Source organism: Linepithema humile, chromosome 7 (assembly GCF_040581485.1).
Source record: "Linepithema humile isolate Giens D197 chromosome 7, Lhum_UNIL_v1.0, whole genome shotgun sequence".
NCBI classification, from domain to species: domain Eukaryota; kingdom Metazoa; phylum Arthropoda; class Insecta; order Hymenoptera; family Formicidae; genus Linepithema; species Linepithema humile.
Genome location: NC_090134.1, coordinates 22,321,074 through 22,347,383, shown reverse-complemented (window position 1 = coordinate 22,347,383; position 26,310 = coordinate 22,321,074). Strand labels below are relative to the sequence as shown.

General features: G+C 38.7%; 1 protein-coding gene and 1 long non-coding RNA gene across 9 annotated transcripts; one reads left to right on the top strand and one right to left on the bottom strand.

Moving 5' to 3' along the window:
- Positions 1 to 101: 101 nt before the first annotated feature.
- Ae2 (Anion exchanger 2) lies at positions 102 to 26,288 on the bottom strand. 8 transcript variants are annotated; one of them, XM_012369160.2, is made up of 10 exons: positions 26,074 to 26,288; positions 17,627 to 17,832; positions 9,949 to 10,129; positions 9,500 to 9,581; positions 8,779 to 9,156; positions 7,319 to 8,006; positions 6,703 to 6,765; positions 4,606 to 5,203; positions 3,388 to 4,492; positions 102 to 3,316 (listed from the first exon to the last, which is right to left on the bottom strand). In XM_012369160.2, the coding sequence occupies exons 2-10, from the start codon at positions 17,687 to 17,689 to the stop codon at positions 2,647 to 2,649; spliced, it is 3,828 nt and encodes a 1,275-aa protein (XP_012224583.1). In that variant the 5' UTR covers positions 17,690 to 17,832; positions 26,074 to 26,288; the 3' UTR covers positions 102 to 2,646. The 8 variants fall into 8 exon arrangements, with proteins under 8 accessions (XP_012224583.1, XP_012224587.1, XP_012224585.1 ...); XM_012369164.2 differs by having other exon boundaries at positions 6,715 to 6,765; XM_012369162.2 differs by lacking the exon at positions 26,074 to 26,288 and adding an exon at positions 18,919 to 19,802.
- LOC137001234 (uncharacterized) lies at positions 12,701 to 14,845 on the top strand. The gene is made up of 2 exons (XR_010891320.1): positions 12,701 to 14,043; positions 14,447 to 14,845. It is a non-coding gene; the product is annotated as an uncharacterized lncRNA (long non-coding RNA).
- Positions 26,289 to 26,310: the final 22 nt, after the last annotated feature.

Here is a 26,310-nt window from a genome sequence, read left to right as displayed (position 1 = left end):
TGCGCTATACGAGCTGTCTCTCAATATAATTTTGAGTTTCGAAACTTCAATTATAAAATAACAATGAAAAATTGGGGTAGAATAATATAATAAACGGCGGATCAGTTAAAATATCCTTTATTTCCTCGATCACTAATTTAAGGCGTAAATCAGCTATTGAGAACCTATTTCTAATTATTACTTCTTTTTTTTTATTTTTTAATACTGTATGTTAACTAGATTATTTACAATCGCCCTATCGCTGCATAACAATTTGCTTCGGTAATGTAATATCAATGGTACCGTAACGCATGTGGGTGTATATGTGTGTATATCGATAATTTTCTATGGATTGATAACGTTTAAACGCTAATTAGGATCTGCGTTACAAATTCATTACTCTAACATTAAGTGCTCGTAAGTACAATTTTTGTTTCTGCGAGCGATTCTGTTTGCTATCACAATGATTAAGTATCGCCTCCACAAGTATATGTATATATACACATGCCTACTATTGATTAATTAACAATCGATAAATGTAATAAGCAGAAACGACTTTACGGAAGTTTAGTAAAATACTCTAATGAATGAAAATACAGTATATTCTCTTTATATATATACATATATGTGTATATATATCTATATATATGCTCTATTTGTTCGAAAATAGTTTATTTGGTTAACTATAACTCTGCCTCTTTCACCAGCCTTATGTACCCTTACTATAGTTCGGAACCACTCTAATTATAGCATCATCGATCGCTTGGTCTTACTCATAGCGTCCGCGCGAACCTCGTCTGTTCGGTTTCAAACCGTAAGAGTAAATTAAAACCATCGTATTTTAGGAATAAATGCGTGCACGAATCCTATACGATAGAATTCGCAGGACAAATTCAGTAAATATACTTTGCAATGCACCTTGTATCGACCTGCAGGATTTCAATAATCATTGCAAAATCGAAGAATTAATCCACGTGAAGATTTATGAAATCTATGGGGACATGTCTGTAGATATAAAAAATAGGTGTGTATATATATGTGTGCATATGGTAAGAATTCTGTTTAAGTATCCGCGCGAATGTATAAGTACTTGTGCAAGTAAAGAAGATGAAGAATTTATGTGTATACAAGTATTCATGTGCGCGTGAGGAAAAATACTTCTTTAAAGAGTTTGATTTCTTAAATGTCTCTTTACTTTTTGATCCTCGTAATAATATGCGTATGTAAGTCCCTATGAAAATTTAAAAATGTGTGTATATGTATGTATTAAGAGAGGCGTCGGAATCTCTCATAAAAGGGATTACAATTGATTATAATTTTAAGAATATGTAGATGGAAAAGTCTACGAAAACAGAGATTACTCATTAGAGGGCTGCGCGAAACATTGTACGGTTTTTCCATTTCTTTCAATTTTATTCTTACGGGGGAAAAAACTAAAAAATTTGCCGAACAACCGAATACAATTGTACAGAGTGAATCTTCATGGTTTCTTAAAAAAACCTCTGCCCTCTAAAAGTTAATGTAACTTTTCCTGGATCTCAAGTCTCCAGGATTATATAGATAATATAGATTTATTAAATATATAATAATTCATGGGATTGAAACGTTTGATAGAATTCTCGCAAAAATTTAAAAATCTACGTGTAAATAATTGTAAAAAAGAAATTTTCTAAAACGTGACTAGCACGCATGATCCAAAAATTTGGAATTCATAAATTACTTTCAATAGGAAGAAGAGAAAAAGGAAGGATCGGTGAAACGGTTATCTTTCCAATCACCATTAGCCAAGCGTTGTTGTAACATCCTCGTAACATTTCGATTTTGGCACTATCTTTAAGCTGTGCCATTAGCTGAACTTTCCTGAGCATTATATATATCGTCAAGCGCAAACTTGAGGCACTCAGAGGCACTGCTTTCCTATTTAATTTCAAGAACGCAAACGTATCTTAAGCATTCATTAGGCTGTGCGAATAATACAATTATTTAAAAATGTACAATTGGGCTATTTAGCCTCTCCGATAAAACAGTAGTTGAAACAAATACGGCCGGAATAATGTGATTACGAAAGAAAAGAATTGAATAACCGCGCGTCCAAAATTTTGTAAAAATCAATAAGAAAATCGACGACACACTACATTCAAACTCATTGAAACTATACGAAAACAAAACTTTATCAATTTAAACTTTAGAGATTCGTAAAATTATTGATAAATTCTTGCAAATGAGAATCCGTAAGAGATTCATGAAACATTATTATAAATCGATCTAATTGAAAACACATAGCCGTAGAAACAAGGCCTAAAACGAAATACAACTAGATGCAAATAAAAACTGATGGAGTGAAACATTTGTGTAACCGAAAATCGTGAAATCCAACAGTCTGATCGACCGTTAACAATCCTCCCTATGTGCACACCTTATCTCTATCTAAACATTACACCGCTTATCAATTTTCTAACAATGGACCCAGAAAATACGTTTTATACTTCAATCTGATGAAAATAGAACTCTGTACTCTCGGACTGTCACTAGACACTTTAGGAGACCCTGATGCAGGACAGGTATACGAGTTAAACAGTTTCGGAAGGTACGAGACAATTCAGAAAAAAACATGTGAGAGAGAGAGAGAAATATATAGTGATATCGAATAGTCGATTAAGGCACAGTCTAACCAGGTAGCGGAGCCTCCTCGTAAAAGTCCAACTCGTCCTCGACTTCATGCTCGGAACCTTTACTATCAAGAGCGCGTAACTCCGCGGCGGTGAAATAGTGGCGCATCTGTGAGCGCAGCGGTATCATCAGAATAAGGAAGAATGGCAGAGCCAAGGCGGCTCTGGTGCTCTTAACGATCCACAGCACCGTCAGGCACAGAATCTGTATGGAGGTGAAGATGTGCATTTTATAGGTTTGCACGCGGCGCACGTACTTTGCCGTGCCGTGATGCTTGACCGGCATAAAGAACAGTTTGATGCGATCGAACAGCTGTACACCGTTCGTCGACGAGATGCCCATGTAGAGGAAGACACCCAGCAGGACGGACATCGGTACTCGACGCAGCAGCGGCGCCATCAGCACGCTCACGCCTATCAGTATCGCGACGAGGAGGGCGCTCACCCGTTGCTCCTTCACCTCGACAATGTGCGCCTTATCGCCGGGCGCGTGAGTCCGCGACATCACGGTCACGGCGGACACGTGCGTGAGGGAGCGCACCGATGCGGCACAACACCAGGGCGCGCCCATCAGTCCACATCCCATGTTCATCAGACAGACCACTACGATGTCCATGTGGTAACCGTTGCCCTTTCGCAGCTTGCGTTCCTTCTTGTCGATGATCAATCTACAAGGCGATCGAGTGATTAGTCAAGAGCATACGTTGCTGAAAGCCGACTGAATTTAAGCACTACTTACTCCGATATTTGAGTCTCCATAAATACCAAAATGTAAACCAGCAGAGCCGGTATTACAGAAGCTAGCGCCATCCAGATGGGAACAGGTTTTTCGGAACCAGCGGGAGACACGAACCAATTTCTGCCGGGTACAGACGGGGAGAGTCCTTCGGGAACCAGCAATTTCTCCGTCTTCACCGTAGCCAGATAATCGATTAGAACAAAGACAATTATGCTGATGGGCACGCCAAAGTCTCCAAACGCTCGTCGAGCACTACGACCCAGATAATGGCTGTTGCGAAAAATCCTCAGGTAATAAGCGCCAAGGAAGGTGCCGAGGCAAAGGATAGTACACATCAGAGCTGTATTGGGCTGGTTGACGGGTAATTTGGCAATGTCGCGGCTCGGTATCAACTCGCGCGGATATTCCAAAATTAGATTCTCCTCGGTTCCGTTCCACAGCGATCTGACCCTCATCTCGGTAACGTAGAGTGGATAGGTGGTGTCATTGGCATCCGGTCCGAAGCTGTACTCGTGCAGAAGTGGATTACGGACAAAGTAGTTGTAAAGCTTGATGAACGTCTCGACGATGTAAAGGATGGAGATCAGTCCGGTGAAGATCTCCTCGGTGAAGCGCGTGAAAAGCCGCACAAGGACGGAACCTTCGACGCACGCGATCACCACGGCGATGATCCCCATCCATATGCCGACGTACACCCGTATGGTGAGGAACTCGAGCTCGTTCGCCAAACAAAAGTTGTACAGACTCTCGTCGAAGAGCAATAGCGGACCGGTCGTGCCGATGATCACCAGCGGCTGAGTAGCGAACAACGCCATCACCACGCCCGTCCATGAGCCCGAGATTAGGGTCTCGGAAATGCCGATCAAGTTTTGCGTCTTGTCGCTCATTAGACCGCCGAAAGTGATGGCGGTGCACAGCGCGGCGAAGTACATAAAGATAGCCGCCGCGAGACAAGATGAGTTTAGACCATCCTTGAGGTCGGACAAATAGAAAGGGTAGCGACGCTTGATGTCATTGATGAGGCCGCCGAACAGTCGTCTGGTGCGTCGCAGTGGATCGTCGCTATCCTCCGGTGGCTTTTTCTCCTCTTCGCCAGCTAAAAGAGCTTCGTCACAGGTGATAACGATTAATTAAGGACAATGCAAAAAATACGATGAATTTTATTGCTTTGACAAATAAACATTTCAACATTTCGTCGAAACAAGTTTGAACAATTACCTTTCTTCACGGCCGCCTCGCTTTGCACCGGCTTGCTCTTCTCCTCGAGCGCCTTCGCTTTCCTCTTTCTGATGGCCTCGCTCTTCGCCTTGAGTTCATCAAATGGCAATAACGCCTGTCTCTCCCAGTCACCCGGTGGTAGTACGATCGAATCATCTAGGAACTCATTGATCGCCGACAGCAGCTCTCGTCTTTCGTTGGCTTTATAAGCGATTTTGTGGAACGATGTGTTCGCCATTAAAGTGGAGATCGATCGACCGATCTCGTGATAATCCAGATCAGCGTTTCTCGGCCCCAATAGAATAAAGACGAATCTGACTGGTATCTTGACTTCCGTGATGGATGGTATAAACACACCTTCGGCCAATCGCACAAAAGCTATTGTCGGCTGGTCCAAAAAGTCGACGGCGCCGACGAGGACAACTGTCGCCTCCGCACCGGCAGGTATCCTCTTCAAGATGTATTCATTCTGACCCTTCTTCAAGTCCTCGTTACTGCTCATGTACGTTAGTTCTTCCTTTATGTCGACCACCACGGCATGGTTACTGTCGAGCGCCAGATTCGATGCCACGATCTTCGGCTTCGCATCGTGCAGATTCTGTCGAGTGTTCGGAAATTGTTAGAAAAAAATCTAACAAGTTGAATTCCATCAAGAAAAAGAAAACACAATTACGTTAGTTTTCCTTTATAGAATTTCGTTGTCTCAATATCTTGAAACTAGTATAATTTGTGTCAACAAGTGCTAAGTAGAGGAACACACAGGTTGTTAGGTAATTAGTTGTACCACTAATTCGTTACAGATAGCATATACTACAATATATATATGTGATAAATAAAAAAAGTAATTTGATCGCAAACAGAACTCATTTCTCACAAAAATGTAAAGTAAAAATTTCTGAAATTATAGGATGACATCTATTTATCTAATTCCATGATATTGTGTGTTTGCTGTTTAAATGTAATAATAATAATTCTCTGGCAACAAAAGAACTAAACTGAGAAGTTGAAAAGCTTAGAATCAAACGGAATAAAAATGTAGCAGAAAAATGTGATTTCTTTTAGAATTACATGATTTAAGAAAAGAAATACCAATCAAAATAGATTAGAAATATCAATTTAGAACCAAAAAGTGGAAAACCGCTATGCCAAATTCATTATCGTTACAGTATATTTAGATACGCATATACTACATAATATAATACACAAAAATATGAGGTAACAATTCGAGAAGTCGATCTTTGAGATATCGCAGTGCGTGAAATAGTTTGATGCAACGGACGCGTCATATCATGATTTGCTTCAATACATAAACTTGGGCAAAAGAAAATAGTAAATTATGAAAGTCAAATCTAATGAATAAAAGAGCAATACATGACTGCAAGCGTTCGTAGTGTTCGCTAACAATTAACGAGCGACACTACACGAATTTCTAGAGTCAGTTTAATTCAGACTTTAAAGCCAGTCGTACTAACAAGGTGGAGACGAAACACAATGAAAAAATTGCAAGCTGTAGGCGTTTCGATCTTGTTGTTGCAAGCTTATTCAGATTTGCGAATTGTGACACTTGTTCAGTCCAAATTGAAGGATTCGGTGCAAAAATTCGGTTTCCTTTAAATAAGCTTTTCACCAGTTTCACCACGCTAAGACTAAAAAAATGAAGGACTACAGCTAAAATGGATCTTACACTGAACTATAACTTTATGAGAAACTATCTTGATCAATGTTGTGTGCCATATTTAATTATAGAACTGATAATGATGGTCTAATGTGATAAGTGTAAACTCTGTACTAATATATTGTTGGTATTAAGCGTACAAAGCACACATAGAAAACATGTATAAAATTAAAAATATTGAGAGACTTCACCCAAGAAATTATTTCCCCGTGTATTAATCCAGTAATTAATTTTTTTCAAGACAAGATTTCATAAAATCGCTGGACGTATACGCCCAATGCCCCTTAAAATCATGCCGAGTTTACGGTCAAAAGTAGAAAAAAGAAAAAAAAACTCGTGTGAAAAGTGCGAGTAAACAGAGTGAAGAATCAGCAGTAAGAATGAAAAAAAACTGCGTTTGATTCGGGAAACGAGAGATTTACATGTTGGGTTACATGGTTCTCAGCGGCTTCCCGCGCAGCATCTTCTTCCTCCAGCCAGATGGACTGTGGAAATAACATTAGCACACTGTCAGTCATCTATTTCCCGCTATCATCCGCTACGGCTACTCACTACTGTTCGCGACACGTCGCTCTCGCAGGTGATCTTCCCGTAGACCGCGGAATTCGTATAAAGAAACTCATTCTTCTAAATCTCAACGCAAATATGGCGGTAATACATCAGCATCCAGTGAGAGTTTTGTCGCGATTATTTCTCGTTTTCGACATATTATCGAAAACAATACATAATAATAATATACAGAGTATATATTATACATGTATACATATATAAAATTTGAAATGTACGAAGCCAGGGTTATGTATATGAAATAGCAAAGACTGAGAGGTGGGACTCGTCAAATCGAATTTATATATAGCAACCCTGAAGCTTGCAAACAATAACCTGTTGAGTAATATCGATTATCTCTCCACCATTCGTCGACACTTATTTATTTCCTAACACAAGCAATGATCGTGTGCGAGTCTGGCAGTTAAAAGTCGGCCGCTTCCGCGCGCACGACGGACACATAGCGAGCGTTGTCACTACTAGGCGAATTACCTGAAGACTGGTGTAGCTGGAGTAGCTCCTTTTGCCGCCGAATCGGAAGCCACGTTCGTGTTCGTGCACGTGCCTGTGCCTGAGCAACAGCGCTCTCATCACAACCGGTTTGTCCTCGGATAGAATCAGCTCCTCAACAACCATCTGCTCGACCACCCTGTAGGCTAAACCAGGCAAATCCTTTTCCTCCAAGTCGAGAAGGACCACGCCGGTTTCCAGGCAACGACGTAGGTTCAGCAGCGAGTGGAAACTAAGGGAGGCCACGTGAGGCCTGCCCCACCTGTCAGCACCCTCCTCGACATCCTCCTCATATTTAATCCATCTGGCAGTCTCTCGCCACTCGCGCTCTTCACCCAAGCCGTGCAGCTCGTCCAACTGGACGAACACTTCATGCGGCGAGTGATCGTACATCTTCTTGAAGGTATCGTGCGGTATGCCACCTTCCCTCCGCCGTCCGATCTGCACCGTCGAAAAGGCGCTTTTATGCCGACGCATGCCGCGCGGATCATCGCTACGATGTGATTCCAAATCGTCAATGTCAAGTTCCTGTAGAGTGCTCGCTTCTTCCGGTTGAACGCTGACGCGTCGGGTTAGCAGGCTCGAGCTGTCCGGGAGACCGGCTCCCGACCGTTTTCGCCATTGTGGGTCCTCCTGCAGAGAGTACTTACGAGATTTGTAGTGGTAACGTCTGAAAAGAATATTATTTAATTAGGTCACGCGTTTAAGAGCGAAGCATACTTATATTTAGAGAAGAAATAAAACGAGAAATGGGAAGAAAAGAGTCAATCAGAGCTTACAACATAAATTGGCGTATAGATTTACCGTTGACATAATAGCGATTCATTTACGCAGCTACGTACACGTTCGAGCTTTGATTATCCTTATCTTTTTCTCGTAGCTATACTGTTTTATTTATTTCGTGGAAACAGTTCATTTTCTATCTCGCGTAGAGTTTTTATTTGTGAGGAAGAGTCCAATCTAAATCAAGTCGTTGATGTACGTATACATTTTTTAACACACCTCGCAAATCTTTGATCAACTCGGCTTGGTACCGCTCCGTACCGGAATTGTCGCGCTGTGAATCTAGCTCGCCGCCCGGGATGGTACGGAATAAAGGTCGACCGTTTCGTGTACATAATTACATTGATGCAGCGCAAGGTATGAATCCGTAAAATCGTGACATGAAATGCGACCGTCGGTCGTTTTAAACTTTCGCCTCAATATCGAGGATGATCTGGTTTTCATGCACGTGATATATCCGCAGACGCGATATTCAAACCGGCGAGTTATTCTGACCCGTATTTCCGTCTCACAGTTGAGATGTTATTCTCTCCGCTTTATTACTATCGCACGAAATAAAAATTACTATTAAGATCTGAACTCAAGGTGTCAAGTATGGATTGTGATCTTTTTTTTTTTCTCTTGTGTTTTGTAAGCCGTATAATATCGAGTCGACTTACTTGTGTTCGTGCTTCTGATGTCGTCGACACTTGCGGTCTTCCTCGTGGCTCGGAGCGTCGGCACCCATTGGCGCTTCCGGTGCTTGCACGTTCGGTGCATCTTCCTCCTTGATTTTCTCAAATTGCACTCTTGGACTGCCGACGTTCGGGCTTTCGCTGAAACCGGAAGCCGCCCTCTCCGAGATTGGCGCCTCGCTCTCGCTGCTACCCACATTTTCGGTTTCCTCCGCCGTTTCCTCGTCGACTTCGGCTTGGGTTTCAGTTGCGACGATTGGCTGCTGGCTGTTGTTTAATCCGTCAATCTCATGAACTTCTTTACTCCTCGTTTGGACGCTGTCGTGATCTTCCTCAGCGGACACTTCCGCCGCCGATCCTTCACTAAGGACGTTGGAAAAATATAAGATTTTCTAAATTCAGTTGTCAGAGGAAAAATGGCCACACGCGAAAGCTTCAAAAATCAGGTCAAGTTATTTCTCAGAGCAACATCTTTTTTTTTACATCTATCTATTTTAATTTACATTTAATTATATTTAATTAAGTTAAACGCTGCACAAATTTCAAGAATTATTAAGAATACTAACATAAATTAATCAAAATACATTAGAGATAAAGTCGCTTTTTCGTTGACGAAATCCAATCAGCGAAATATCGCATCAAAATAGACTTCGCTTCATGCGTGTGTGTGTGTGTGTGTGTCTTCCTTTTAATGAATATTACTTACGGTGAAAGGTGTCGCCGCATAGATCTGGAATGCAGGCTCTTCAGGGGCATGTGCGGATGAGGGTAACTCCTTTTTCGGTGTTCTACAGATCATTTAGTTACTTATCTATGTTTCTTGTTTAATAGCAAACTCTGTCGTATAAAAAAGAGCAACGCAAACAGAGAATACACAAAGATATGAAATATAACAAAAAATCTTATTGAAAAAGAGTTCTTAAGCGCAGACGGCAAATTACTAAAAAATGCACCATGTTAGAACAATTGTTCGCAAGTATATTCAATTGACATAATTAATTTTGCATTAATTTTGATGAAATTTTATATAGAAGAGATTAAAGCGCCTAAAATCTTTTGATGATGCACATAAAGTTCAAGTAGTACAAAAATTTCCAAATAATGCAACTTTTTTCGTTTTTTCCGATTTGAAAAAGTAAAAAAAATAATGCTTACGATTGAAGTCGCGGTCGCCATATCGCGATAATGATCCACGATCGCGATCTCGATCGGATCCAGCCGATTCCGAGGGCGAACCGAGTCGGGCTACGTCGAATTTTTCTCCGGTGTCCATCGCAAAGACCTTCTCCATCTCTTCGTCGAGCTCCGGTCCCATTTCCGCGCCATGCCCGTCGACCTGAGATTACAGATACAGATATAATTGTTGATGCACTTATGATGCTGTATATCATTCAGTGTCATAAGAATATTTTTAACATATTCCGTGCCACGTGCATCACCGATAACTCACGATGAACTTTAAGCGCTTAATTAAGTAACAATTAAGCGCTTTTCACTTTAAGAGAAAAATTAGATCAAAATTATTTATCATGCTTTAACATAATACAATATATATTGCAATGTTGCATTAATTTCATAAATTATTTCAATAAAAATACTTATTAATTCTGTTTTTTAGCGCATTTTGTACGTTTCTTTTTAATAATATTTTTATAATTTTTATTTTATTGCATACATAAATTATAAACGCAAATTCGGTCCTCATCAGTGAGTCATGTAATTATTTATGCAGCACAAAACAAGCGCAGCACGGAACGTGTTAGTATTAGACGTAAAAAATAAAAAATAAGTTTAATTTATTTTCTTGGATAGAATTATAATATATTATAATATATACTTCTTTGTATTCAAAAGAGAGAGAATAAATAGCGCGCGTGTAGCGCGCGCTTGTGTGTGTCTAGTGTGATTGAGTTAAATCTCAATCAAACTTTTTTTCGCAGAATCAACAATTGGATCTTCAACACCGTTTGAACTTTGTCAAACGCTTATTGTTAGTAAAATATCAGCTCAGGTCAAGCACACAATGCTTGTTCACAGTCAAAGAGCCATTGAGAATCGATCTTGGTAACACGTTTATCAAAATTTAGCTTTTATCGCGACAGATTTGTGCTTCACAGAAATACTCCCGTTTTTCCAATAAAACCGGTGTCATGGAACTTTTTTTCTCTCGCGCGGAATCAAGTTAACACTCTCGACGTGACTTTGAATTTTGTATCGCGACAAAAATAATGCGCTAATGTCATTCTATAGTATTACGAAAAAGAGAAAGATACGTCTAAAAAAACTTGTCTATCGTTGCGAAAAGAATACGTCTACAAAACTTGTCTATCGTTACGTTACACTAACAAATCTCGGGGCAGCATCGGACTCACCGGTACGTCATCTGGCACGACTATCAAGACAAACGGTAATTCTGCCAAGTTCTCTCTTGCGAATTGTCACCCTCCAAGAACGTGGTGAAACTTGTGAAAATAGTCGTTTCACGCGGTACAACGTTCTAATCTTGTGAGAAGATCACGTGAGGTTTTTATGACTTTTTTTCAATAGAATTTTTTTGCAATAAGCAAAAATGGATAATAATACCTTGATAACACAAATAATCATATAAGAATATCTTCGTAAAAACCCGCTTCGTTGCGGAAAAAGTAAAATAATGAAATTATATTCCTTGTGTAACAGTGTATTTTTGATAAATAAATTATATTATACATTGTTTCGATAGGTCTTGCTCATAAAAATATATTATAGAAATATCTCTAATACTTTCTTGATTGTCATTTTTTGAAGAAACGGATTTTGAAACATTCTACATTTTGATAAGTTACTTTAAAGATTTGATTAATTCCAGATTTTCAAGGCGAGTAACAAGGAAAAGGTAACAAGGAAAAACAAGAGTTCGTACATATGTCAAGCCGCACAAAGTCTAAAGTCTACGAGCCGCTGCCTCAATTGACCTTTTACACTTCGCATGATGAGCATCACAGATTTTAAGTTGCTACTCCACTGAACAGTGCTCCAAGCACAAAAGGATATTTCGGAGAACAGCTACAGGATGAATACGGAGAGACTTTGGCTCTCTCACGAATGAGAAAGTTGCAAATGCCAGCGGGATTAGGGTAGACGAGATTTTGAGAGACCCGGGGGATATTTCTTTCACCTGAGACGTCGTCCGCAGGGAGCGTCGTAGCCAACGGAGAACTTTGCCCCGTGCCCGCTGCAGAAACGACTTCCCGGAGGAACCGGCGGCGGCTTCGGGCATGGCATCCCGGGCCGAGCGGCAACCCGGCCGGTCAGCGCTCGCAGAGCTGGAGGAATCCAAACTGAGTGCGGCGGAGGGTGGTGCCGAACCGGGAGGAGAGAAGAGGGAGAGAGGGAGGAAATGCACGGGTGGGGAACGCGCGCGACAGCCCCAGAGGAAGTGGTGGCACACGCGGATCGATAACAACCCCATATACGCTCAATCAACCCCCCTTCGTTTTTCTCATTCTTTTTCCTCCCACTTGATTCATAAACCCTTCAACATTTTCAATTTCCTTTTGTGCGAGCCAATTTCTTGGTCAATGGCCGTATAATGTTGAGCATTCTGATTCCAGTCCAATCGTTAAAGTTAAATTGAGTTGAGTAATCGAACCATCGGGGAACGACGTTGTGTGCACATTGGAAAAGGAGAAAAGTTTGATAGATATCGTGTTAATAAAAAACGAGAGTGGGACTTTAATAGCATCTTGAAAGCATGATGCTGCTGTCCATAAGTGGTTGATGGAAGAGAGAACAAAAAAATAAGAAACCAATTTTCTCGCGTTGCGTTCAACGTAACTCGTAAAGTGAATTAACAGTTTGAAGGATAGAGAAGAGAAGAGTGCTGATTTAAAGTATATATGAGTAAATAAAGTGAGTGAAAAAAAAAAGGAATAAAAGGGACAGATGCGTCTGTGCTTATCGAAACTATTTCGTCGAATCTTTTACAATTCTTTCCTGATTTTAATCAGACTTGTGATGTGTCAGTCATTTCGCTATTTACATAATGATTGTATGCGAATGTTTCATTGATTATTTATTATATCAAGTGGAGATTTGCACTGGACATAATTGTTTATGATTTGTGTCAAAAATAAAAACTTTGTATATTTCGTAATTAAGGTTTATTTTTCCCTACCATTTATCTCTGAATTTATCACAATTCACTGTCGAAACCAAAGTAAATCAAAGCCGAGTTGAGTAAATGACACAAATTAAAAGGCATCTTATATAACAAAGAGCTACATTTCGCTACAACTTAATCTTACGCAAAAAAAAAAAAAACGTGAAAGATATGACAGCCGGCCCCTTGACATTTGAAATCAAGTTTGCCGCAGGTAGGCATTGCACAAGTGATTGGCGGAGGCTGACGGGCGCAACAAGTGTCAATCGGCCGTGAAATCCGGGATAGAAAGGCCCGAGTGAAACGGCAACTCGAGAGCGGAAGAAGGAGAAAACTCACGGCAAGAGGGGAATCTCTCCGCAACCACAGGTGGGAAAGCTCAGCTGGTAGTTCTGAATAGTAGGCGGCTGGTGACAGAGTAGGGATAGGAAGGGGAAAGGAGACAAGAACCCCGGCTAGGCCTAGGTCATAGAGGTATTATCGATCACTACCGGAAGAACAGCGCGCAAGAAAGAAGGGGAAAAGTATGATAACTATAATCGAGTTCGGCTTTTCCCATCGGATACTGCATCAATCCTTTGCATTTCTCAAATAACGACAATTGCGGGACAAAAAAAAAAGAGAAAAAAGAAAAGTTCAGAATGAATCGGAGAAATTTTAAATAGAAAGTTTCACGCGTTTAAAGAGACTCGAGAGAATCGACATTGAGAAGTAGCGTTGAATATTCGGGTATCGAAAGCTTTAGGGGAGGTGACCGATAATCCGTTATCCATCACTGACTTCCAGCAGCTCCATCTCGACGGGATGGACTATCGCCAACGTTCCGCTGCCAACGATCCATACTGCAGCTACAATTGCGCGGGAGGGAAGGAGATGAACGAGCTTTTCCATCATCGACTCGGCGCATTTCGCCGGTTTCCCCTCTCCTCGGCCCAGCGCTGCACATCTTGCTTCCTGCTCCGCTCGACCTTGAACCTGAACCGTAGCCTCCCTAGTTTATTTCCCGACCGCGCCGGTGCTGACCTTTCCTCCCGAATACCGACGGGGGAATCGATGCAGTGTTTAGTATCTGTCGGCTAGTGATAAACGACGGGCTTCGCTTCCTGCTGGTAATTTGATCGTTTCCGCAATTAGCAAGGCAATTAACAAGGCAATTAATCGATAGACACGTGCGATTGAATCTCCTGGGTTTGAGAAAAAACGGGAGAAATAACGTTCGATATTTTTACTTTCTGTCAGTGTTAAACGACGCGTTTTACGGCGTTTATGCTGGTGGAAATTTATTAGATCAAGTCAGCTCACGATTCGCAATAATATCTAAATGTTTGCGTCAACAGAAAAATTTTAGTAAAGCAAAATCTAGTTCCGAAAAAAAAGTTTTGGAAATTGATACACACATACAACGTATTGTGTAAAGAATTTATTGATTATGTTGTTGTAGAATTTTTTAAATAAATTTGTATCGAAAAAACTCATTTGCTTTTCAGTGATCTAGCTGTATGCTATTTTCAGATTCTCGCTCGTCTTTACGAAACGTGTTAAGCGTACGAGGTCGACGCGGCCAAGCCTGTGTAAGCTACAAACGAGTTAAATGGACATACGAACCTTGAACTTGACTGAGGAAACCTGTGCAAGAAGAACGATGAACCACAAGAGAATATGAAAAGGAAGTGGAAATAAAGCATAGATCTTAATGAAATTATGCGTGGACGTCTTTCTTTCTTAAAATATTTGTTAGTCGAAAAGAAATATGTAAAGTATTTCTGACAAATTTCCAAACTTCGGTATTTCAATTTTAATCGTTCAATTTGTAATATGCATCGGTAAATGAGACTTGGTACAATTATTGCGTAATAAAAAGAATAATCTTTCTCGTCGAGCGGAAAAAATAAACGAGAGCGTTTTACGTTTTGCGATGTACCATTATTGTAGTTTAAAATAGGTCTTCCTACCTTTGAAATTGTCGCGAACATAGAAGGAATCTCTCTCACGCGGATCAATGCGCAACATGCTCCGACATAAATGGTCTACCTCTACTGACAACGCCGCGGATCGAGTTACGATGATAGCGCGGATACGATTGACACCGCTCTTGATAATCGAATTTGCGGCTTACAACCTTGCGTAAGCCATCACCCTGCGATGACATGTGGGCGAGTTTGTTAACACTTCAAATTCACACAATGCGCAATGAACATATAACAGAAAAGCACTTATCTAGTATTTGTAGCATTAACTCCTCATTCATTTCTGAATAAATAAATTTGCGCTTTTGAAAAAGTTAAGAAAAGGTGTCATCGAACTTTCGGACCTTTCGACCCAATTTGCACCTGTCCATTAAGCAACTTCCGGCAACCTGTAGCAAAAGAATCGGCGACACTTGGTTTTAATCCAGGTCAGTGGGACGAAACTAATTGCGACTTTTTGTGAACTGAGAAATTAATGCGCTAAAAATTGCGAAACAACGCCTTTTGCGAAGTTGCTAAACAACGAATTGCGTTGAAATTTCTAATATTGCACGAACAAAGATTCCACCCAAAAACATGTAATTCGTGAAATTAAGAGTAAGTGTGATCTTAATGCAAAATACGCACAATGTGTAAGAAATTTCGGGATTGCGTTAATATGAAAACACTAAATGTTTATAATAAAATGTGATTGCTTTCAATTTTCTACATGATCTCGACATTCGGTAAAACGACGGTGAAATGTCTGAAGAGTATTATGAAAATCTTGATTCGATATCTTATTTAATTGATCGGTTACACGCCTCTTCGAATATCCCCGACAATTGCTTTTCTCTTAAACGTAAATTTTGTAAAATAAAAAGTCATCGGTTATTGACCAGATTTGGTTCCGATCGATTACCGCACTCCAGGCACTTGACTCTTGTCTTATCGAGTGCGTTGTGGAGGATTATGTAAAAAATTAAGAGCAATAAAATCTCATTATAAACTTGAGGTGTTTTTTTTTTTCAATCGAGTCATCCCGGAAGTTTTCGGTCACACCGACGATGCAATCGTGCGCCATCGTTCATCGATAATGATTCGCATTCCTAAGGATAAGCGCATCTGGATTCGATTCTCCGAGCTTACGCAACCGTTATGCACGATGCATGATCACGATCCTGCATCGTGAATAGCAAGCCTACGCTGGCGAATACTCGAATTCATGCTCTCTACATATCGTAAGGAACTGTGGTGCAAATATAGCGTGTGGAAATGCGTGATTACAGAGCGTTCCCCGGCAACTTTCGACTACGATCGAAGTCATGTGCCGACGAAACGCGTTTCTCGCGTTTCTGCCGTATCGTGTGATCGCGCGCGCGCGCGCACATACACACGACACACACGATGTCAAATGGTTATTGACCTGCGACCGTCAACAATCAGGTCAATCAGTCCCGCTCGAGGTCGTCCCGCTTTTACGAATCCATGTCAGAGTTGGGAGACAACCGCGATGGAAGCGATAATCCGCACGCCACTTTGCGGAGCGCGGGCGTCTCCGCGCCGTTCCGAACCCCCGTATACATACGACGAATGCGAGACTCGTCTTGCATGCACGGGAATGTGTGACATGGGTCATTGTGACTCATTCACAAACCTCATTACATCTACTTATATTCGATAGCGATAAGTGGAAAACGCGATCAAACTCATTTATTTAATCGACCAAATAAATGAATATTGTATTTTGCGCTCGTGCTTTTCTACCTTTTCTCCTTCTCAACAAGTTCAGATGAGATGGAAGAAGGTAACGATGCGCGTCGCTGGAACACATATTAGTGTTATCTCTCTTCAGGCTTTAAGTAAAACCTAAAATTGTCTCGAAATTGGAACATTTATTGCTGATTGGGAAGGCTGAACCGACTTACGTTATAGACAAATTCGATTTTTGAAATCCTGCTGTACGCTATGTACCAGAAATGCTAAACTTCGCGATCTGTCGAGTTCGCGATGACTGTGCCGGAAATAAAAGTCAATGTATTAGTTCAAGGCACGGAATGCCGGGCGAATGATCGCGGCTGAAATTACTATACGGTTTCGCGTTACAGCCGTTTATTAATTCGCTTCTCTCGGCTAAATCGGCCGGAAAAACTGAAAGCGAGAACGCGTGGTTCGTTTTTCGCGCGATAAAGCGAATAATTTCGACGAACACTTGACGCATAAGTCATAGAATCTACAACGTCATAACTCGTCGATAATCGATGTGAGGAATTCTTAGAAGTAAGAATCCGCGATACGAAGACCACACGATAACTTAGTAGTGATACAGGCGTATAAGATATTATGTCATTGAAGTAATGCGATATGCATTTGTGTAGTAGTTAAAGCGCATACCAATTCCGATATGGAATATCGTTTATCGTCGCATCGCCGTATCGTTATCGTCGCATCATTGATAGCGATCGTTTGGATCTTTTTTATTTGATTTCTCTCAAGTGTATGTTAGTTAATTGGCTTTGATTGGAGAAAGAAATTATTGTATTTACAGCGTCTCAGTTGAAGTGAGTCTTGTTAATAAAATAATAATGTTAACCGAATAAATGTGCCGCGTTTTTGCTTCAAAATTAAGCCACGCTGTGGCTGAATAAAGATTACAATCCAGTTGGACTGGAGTTGATGCAATCAACTTTCTACATCACTTTTTACGATTTTTCGCAATAATACTCAATATTCATTGATAACTCACCGACATACGTTTGCCGAAGCCGAGGAAGGAGAGCTTCCTCCTAGATCCATCGATATTTTCCATTTTTTACCGGCCGTGGCAACTGACGGTACAGCTATCAGCTTAAGGCTGTGTCTTTTTCCTGGGTGCCCGGCCGATCCTGAGTCGGGACGGCGATGTCCACATGTGGAGTAGTCGCTGTGATGGCAGCTCCGTTCTGCTGGTTGCTGAAATCAGCACAATCACGATTAGACACGAGAGAATAATTTTTGAATAAAAGCAGACATTAAGATCGAAATTTCCCTAACAACATTAATATCTCGTTTCAATACATCTCGTTACTTGACACACGTGTCGACAAAAATGAAGAAAACTCACTCGCTTTATTATTTCTTCTCCTTTTTTTTTTCTTTTTGTGCAAAACCAGAAACGGGAGATTATTCCGGTAGGAAGGATGCGCGCGAACCTTTCGAGAAAACGCGAGACGCGACGGTAGCGATCTCGCGAGCACTCGTTCGTGGACTAACGATCGCGAGGAGCTGTCGAGCGGTACGTCGGCCACTGCGGTAGTTGGCATCGAGAATGAGACATACCTCATCGAGAGTGGCCAACACTTTTAACTTTTAATATCCGTCTTTACTTGGAAAGAATCTTAGACAGCGATAATAAACAGGAATAATAAAAAAATCGTCAAAACATCAATGCCTAACCGTCAACAATCTTGATTTCGCGTAATCAATATTGTATTTGAAATCAAAACCACAAGTTTACACGAATATATTTTTAGCTGACAATTTTCTCAAAAATTGGACTGCAGAATTACGTCGCATCCTGCACATAAATCATTGCCTGGTCATATGCTTATTGTTATTAATCAATTTGCGCGAAGCGTCAGGAACCGCGCGGCGGATTTTCCTACCCGTCTTCAGTTACGCGCCGTAACGAGATGATGTAACGGCACACCTGACACTTTTCTCTCTGTTTCTTGACACGCTCGTATCGGCAATCAACATAATTTTGTCTGTCGCGTAACTTGACGTGTAATTTTCGTCTTTGCTCTACCGCAAAGTGACGTAATAACGATTGCATGAATATTCGGTTAAATTAAAAATTGTCCTTGTTGTTACGTTGCACAGGGTACATCTAAAATTGCGATTCCATGTATTTTTCCACGAGAAATCACTCTGTTCCCAATCATATTACAATTTCATACATCCACAATTTATTCTCGATAAAAACTAAACTTAATATTTTTTTATTCCACCTAATTCTTGAGCCTCTTGTAAATGTATATATTACGACACTGACGATACCTCTCTCTTTCTCTCTCTCTCTCTCTTGCTTTATTTCCGCATCCACGCGCAGGATATCCTCTACGCTCGCACTCTCAAAACTCCCGCGATAATGATCAATCCTCTTAGACACTTGATAATAATGTGATCGGCTTTATTGTTGAAAAACAGACTGTACAGAAACACACGGTATGTGCGAATATATATAGATATAAAGATCTAAAGATCGTTTCACACGCAACGAGGATATTATTCTTTATTTTTGACGAATAAAAAATAATCGCATCGTACATAAAAGTACATGTTGCTAAGTCGTTGCGTACGAATATTGTCTACTTGAGTTGAATATCTCAATCTATCCGAATGTCTATCCGTTTCCGGATTTCGGACGTCACCGAAAAGATAGTATTTACACAATCGGCTTTTCGCACAGATTCAGTGTGGGGACACCTTAAGCTCCTGTTGTGGCGTTATAATAAGAAGATCTGGTGGCGAGAACCGGCCAGCTCCGTCTGCATTTATCGTCGTTTGTTTGGCGAAAAGACGGGCCCTTTGTAAATGCAACATCTGCCACGACGTTACGTCAAGTTGTTTTGCGGCGTCTATTTTTATGCTTGTGCTTTTATCCCATCAAGTTTTATTCACATCGCTTCGTGGAACTACGCAGCACGACGGTGGATCATGCGAGCGATCTATCATCTTTGGTAGGATTTTAATACTCTCCATAACACATATTTGTTATACAAAATCAGTCAACAATTTTCTCACTATCCACGTAAGCCCAGCTGATATTATGAACTCGCGGACATCCAAAATACAAATGCATGACATTTGTTTCCCGGCGGTGAGACGTGCTTCATTAAATATTCACCGACATTAAAATTGTATTATTGTAGTTATGAAACGAATGCAACAATAATGCGAGAGTAATATATGTATCTGAAGGTCGTTAAATGGCCAAACAAATTTTATATATCAGACAAGTATAAAAATTATTTTATCTAGTCCGAATGCAAAATAATAAAGCAATCTTACAAGTCCTAAATGGACTTCAATTTTTATTATTTGCTGACTTGAAAGGAAGAGAGAGGCATTATTTATATCAACTTATGCGATTAAAAGATAATAATATCTTTAATAGGATTTTACAAATTAAAACGTGGTTTTCGTTTGCAATCGATCGCTGTTATGCAGTATTAAATTTTCATCAACTACATTCACAGACAATTTAGCTCGACTGAATGTGTAGGCATTCTACACATCAATAAATAAATAAATGCATATTACGTATGCATGTTTTACCTGAGCGGTTTACGAGCCCGAATTATTATTGTAAATTATTCAAATGTTTGAACATAAATTTATACATCGGCTAAAATAACACGGCTAAAAACACGGCTGCAATGGTAGAAAAATCAATTGTTGAGGCAGGTAGCATTACATGGCGTAGATGTATGTAAGAAATGAACATTTTTAATATCCAGTATTTTTTTATGTAACTTAAAAATTTCTTATGTAAAAAGGAAGATAATAAAATTCTATAGCTTCTGTCGACTATATTTTTTTCAAAACTAATCCCAAATCACCCAAATCTATCCATAGCGACAAGTTTAGGCGATGCGACGCATGTCAGGAGGATCATCTTTCGAACGGACGGGACACAAAACGAGTCCTTGCGAGAGAAAGGAGCGCCTTATGTTTCCCCTCTCGCGTCACCTTTGTGGGACAAGGTTATGCAAGCGAGAGGGACCACCACGGAGGTTTTTGACCTGGTTTCACGGAACCCTGATACATATATATTTACTTCACTTTGTACAAATGTAGAGTCCGTTAATAGTGGCGAACATCAAACAAAATTAGTTTTTTCGCATCTTACGTCACATCCAATATGTTTCTATGGAACGATAAATAAATAATTAGAAGCTAGTTTTAATCTAAAAAAAAGATCTATGGTAATCATTTTTCATAAAAAATTATAAGAAATAAATAGAAAAATAAAACAATTTTGAATGTATGTTTTCTTTACTATTTTGATTATTATGATATTTAAAAGAGAGAAGATATCTTCATCTGCATTTGAAAAGAATAGTAAATTGATGCTATTAACACTTTCTACTGTACGCACGTTTGTCTCCGGGGGTTTGCAACATGATCCATACGACGCTTCGCTCCAGACGACATTTCGCTTCTCAACGGAAAAAAACTGACCGCGAGGGTTTCTTTTGTAAATGCCGACAGACGTAAAGCCTTCTCTCTCTTCGAAAATATTACGTTAACAAGAGCAGCGCAAAAAAGAGCCTCCTTTTTCTCTTTCAACCAATCTCTTTGTCTCGCAATTTCTTTGTTGTAATTACGCAATATTTTTCATTGGGAGAAATCAGCTAAAGTACTGTAGATAATTTAGCTATAGAACATTTCGGCCCGTCATTTTAGTTATACTATTATTAATACAAATCGTATATTTATATCGTTGAATTGTCGGCCCTTGTCTTTAATTTTGAAGAAGCAGAAAACAAATAATTTCTGAGAAATTAATTCGTTTGTGCGTGACACTTACAAAGTTGACGATAGTGTCACAGCCATCACTCGCGATGACAGTGACGCTTAATTGGTACAATTAATATGCCACACATTGAATGCTCGTCATTATGTGTATTATTAATCGCCTCTATATACATGTATATGTTTTTCTCTTTTTAATCATGCATACTTGAATTTCTCTCAATCGTATAATTGTTTAGAATAACACGTATAAATTCATATTTGCGTAAAGTTTAAAACTTGGAACTTTTGTAAAAACTTTGCATTCTATATTTTATACAAAAAATGCTAATGCTTTGCACTGTTATCAATACGAGATACTAATGCCATATTCCGAGCAACTAATGAATATGAAAAATGTGTAATGCATAAAATTTCAAATAAAGTTATGTATGACGAATGTGTAATTTTAATGTTCAAAAGAAACATTCATTTGAATTCAATCGATCAATAAAAAATTACATTACGTGCTTTTATCTCTAAATTTGTATCGAAAAGTTAAATAAAGTGGCAACTATTAAATGAAATAATTAAAGATCCCAACAATAAATAATCTCGACTATAATCCAAGCCTTCTCAAGCGTTCACAGGAAAAACTCATGAGAAAAATGTGCTTTCCTTGGATTTTTGGAGATAAGTTCTTGTAAGTAGCAGCTCTTGTAAAGGGATTTTCCTAGAAACTAGAAATCCTATTCTCACAAAGTAGTACGAGGATTCGTTTTTGGAGCTCGTTTTCGGATTATATAAATCAATCGATGTGACATGGCAGCCGAAATCTCATATGGGGAACGAGGACGTGGTGCCTCCGTGGTGCTCAAACGTTAGGACGATGATTCATCGTCACGAGACGTCGCGTGCGCGATTAAGCTCATTGAAAGCGAGACCGTCCCGTGACTTTGATAATCGAATCCGTGTGGACTTTGATAATCGCCGCGTGATATTTCACGCGCACGAGACCGTTAATAAGAGACCCCGCAAGGGATTCCTAGAAGAGAGAGAACTTTCCCGTATTTTAGTTTCTTCCGATTTGGAAATCGCAATTGGGAACCGCTAAAATTACAATGTACGCTTTAAATATCGCAGACGTGCTCACGAGTTATGCGTCACGATGGCCGTTTATCGTCAACTCGATGAATTATTTTTATCGCTAAAAGGTGGCCAACAACGTACGCCAACATTAACGTTTCACATTAAAGATGGGTATCACGCAGGGTAAGAGTTACGCTAATAATCAACAAGAATGGCATACATAAATGAGACGTCATTGACGAATTTAAACACATTAAACGTTTAGCTAAGCGTGTTTGCTCTGCACTGAAAAAATTATTTGGCTGGTATAACTTTTAGTAAATAAGGTAGAAAAATTTTTACATACGACAAAAATAAAATTGATTCCAAACTTGCCAGAAACTTGTCGTGAATAAATTAACGTATTTATGCGAATCTCAAGATCATTGAATATGTATAAACATTCGCAAGTTTTTTCCTGTAAAGATAATCTAAAAACTGCATCTTACAATGTTAAATATTTGCAAACTGTAAGATAAGCAAATACATTTTTTAGCAGTTAATAAAGCAGTTCATATATTTATAGATCCATATATTTTACGTTCTATATTTTTTTTTTCGCGAAATATATGGATGTATTCATACGAACTATTAATTGCTAAAATATACCCCCTACGTATCTTGGAATTCGTAAATCTTTAACAATAATTACATTAAACAATATTTCAGATATTATCTTTAAAAGCAACACCTCAGCAATTCAATAATATTGATAAATGTCTTCATGCAACAATAATGAATTTTATGATATCTACATACTTCCGATTGAACGATTGAACTTGAACTATGGATGGCGTTTAGGAAAATTTGATTAGATAGTGCGGTAATAATTAACGATGCATATATGTGCAACTTTTATCGAATCAATCGAAGCAAGTTTCGATATAATTCTGATCGATGTTCTAGAATTTATAAATCATATAGCAAAATATAAGCATAATAGCAAGCTATATCTTTCTTAATGTTAAAAAATTAATCAAAAACATGTTAAGACGTTATAAAACAACAATTACGAAAAAGAATGATCCTTATTATTAACAATGTAATAATTTTTATTTTATAGTTTTAAATTATAAAATTTTTATAGCCTTAAACTATAAAATTTTTATGGTTTTAAACTGTTAAATAATTTTTATTTAGTAAATAAATTTCTAGACTGCGAGGAGACTTTCTAAAAATTTGTAATTAAAATAAATCCAGCAATTTAAAATTTGGATTATAATGAAATCCTTATTTATTGCCAATAATAATAATGTCACGTGCGTTTTGTTATCTTATCGAATCACGACAAGCATCGTTATTATGCCGCATCAAGTCGAGTGTAAAGTTAATTTCATTTAATAACAATAACAATGGTATTAATCACTCTTTTAATAAATATTTTGTAGAACCATAGAACTTTTCAAAAGTATCAAAACTATAAAATTTTTATAGTTTTGATACTTGTGTACGAAGTGTTAACTTTATAACTTCGTACCGAATGCACGGCGAGTCGCTCCATTAGTGAGATTTGTCCCGGGGCTAACAATAAGCAACAACGACGGATGATCGTGTAGACGCGCGACAAAAAGGATAATATAGTGCATGAATCCCAGCTTAGGAAATGCGGCGAATCGCTCTCGTCTCAACCTGGTTCGAAAATAGAAGGGTTTGCCGGTGCACGAAGAAAATCGCCTAGCTCTGTCCTTGATTCTAAGAACTGTAAGCTGTTTACAGCCAACTTTAAGCTGTTCTCTTATACGTTATTTTTAATTTTTATACACTAATTCATCTAATTGAAAAAGTTGGTAATTTTTATTTTAGAATCTTTCTTTTAAAAATATCTTGTCTGTACTGTGCGCTTAAAAAATTCCGGGACCAAATAAAAAAGTTTACAATAGAATTTTATTGGTGCTAATGTTTTATATGATCCTCACAGTCTTCAACATACTTTGAAAGATAATGATAAAATGTCAGAAAAGTGTTTTAAACACTTTTGAAATCATTTCTTTAATTTTTTCGTCAGTTACGTCAGCAAATAATCTCTCAATATTCTCAAATCATTCCCCTTTTAGGCACGAATTTAATAAAATGTAAAATAGGCAATAAGAAATATAGTTCAAAGCCCAGGAAAAGTTCCCAAAAATTTTGAGAAAATTCCCGAACTTTCTGGGAACTTTCCCGAAATTTCGAACTATAATAAAAAGTAATTAGTAGAAATTAAATTGGCCCAATAGCCGATTACTCTTTATTCCCCAACATTAAATTGTGCCTAAAAGAGAAACAGTTTAAAAATATTGAGAATATTTAAACTCAGGCATAGCTGACGAATTGAAGAAAATATTAAACAACAATCTTTCCAGTATAATTTTTGGGCGTTTCACCGTCGTCTTATCGAACATATTAAACATCGTGGAAATTATGTAAAAAAGTTAAGAACAATAAAATCTTATTATAAACTTTTGGTATTTTTTTTTTTTTAGATTTGATCTCTAATGTTGTTAATTTTATATATTTAAATGGATCGCGAAAACCTTATTTAATTCTTCGGTTTATAAATTGTATAATTTTCAGTCGCGGAGATTGTGGTTGTTTTGATAATATATGCTAGAATATATGTAGAACTGAAAAGTCAGTGCTTTTATTGTTCCTCTCTTGTTTTGTTTTGAGAAATAGTGTAAAAACATATTTCCAGCGTGTTAACATTAAGTGTTCCACACACTTTCAAAGCATTGTAAATTAAGAAATAAACCCGCCAATAATAAATATGTCACGCAATTACACAAGAGTTTAATCGTTTTATTATAAAATCATCGAATCTGACAATCTACCAGAACATTTAAAACAAAGACCAGTTCTATGCTCCATGAAATAATGTTTGTTAAATATCGAATAACATGCTTAATTTGTAAAATAATTAATTGGTATAAAATAATTGGTGTAAAATAATTAATTGGTATGCGTTTAACACTCTTTTCGTTTAACATTTTTTCGCCTTTCATATCTTTTGTTCCCAAAGTGTCTTATCTACTTTTATCGCGCTGACCAATAAATTCCTGTATATCAAGGATACATTCCACTGGATACGCTATTCAAATAGTATATTCAAATGTCATATTACTAAGTCCCGTGAAATAATCAAAAAGTAATCTTCACATGGTGCCAGCATGCAGTAAACAAAACTCTTTTTCACGTGATTGATTACGCAATGCAAAAATCGGTATTTAACGATCACGGACGCGCCACAAGTAATAAACAGTTTAAACGACTGATGTCGCGACACAAAAAAAATGTGTCATTTTGACACAACCATAAATTGTTCAAAGTCGTATACATGTTTACTTTATTTTAAAAAGACAATCGCTATTAAGAATCAATTTTACCTCTTTAAGACATATATTTTATCGTCAATTTTTTCCCGTTTCCCTTCTCCTTTTCTTTCCTTGAGAATTTGAATAGATACAAAGTGTAAACACACGAAATTCAGGTAAATAATGCGGGATACAAAACACAACACTGATTCTTTAGCAGCTTCGTACCCTCGCCATTTTCACTTTCGGCGAAAATAGTACAGAAAAATTTACATACCTAGATTCCGAATCAATCGCTCGACGCGCACCACTCGCGCAGACAACAACGTAGTTTCGGTGAGTTTGCTTCTCGATCCCGGTTCCGTGCGTCGGGATTTCTTAGCGTCTCCGACGAACGTAACTCATCTCCATACGGTTTCTGCGAAGAAACGGAAGATGACACACGGACGGATGTTTGCGTTACAATGTGTTCGCGATAAAAGAAAACGTGAATAATTACACACGCGAAAGTGAC

What these genes read in the sequence shown, in the direction of transcription:
- Ae2 (XM_012369155.2), bottom strand. Translation starts at nt 12,244, where the DNA reads ATGGGGTTGTTATCGATCCGCGTGTGCCACCACTTCCTCTGGGGCTGT. An exon ending in CATCAGAAGCACGAACACAA is followed by an intron (nt 8,007 to 8,778) that starts GTAAGTCGACTC and finishes TATTCTTTTCAG; the next exon opens with ACGTTACCACTACAAATCTC. An exon ending in AGAACCATGTAACCCAACAT is followed by an intron (nt 5,204 to 6,702) that starts GTAAATCTCTCG and finishes AACACTCGACAG; the next exon opens with AATCTGCACGATGCGAAGCC.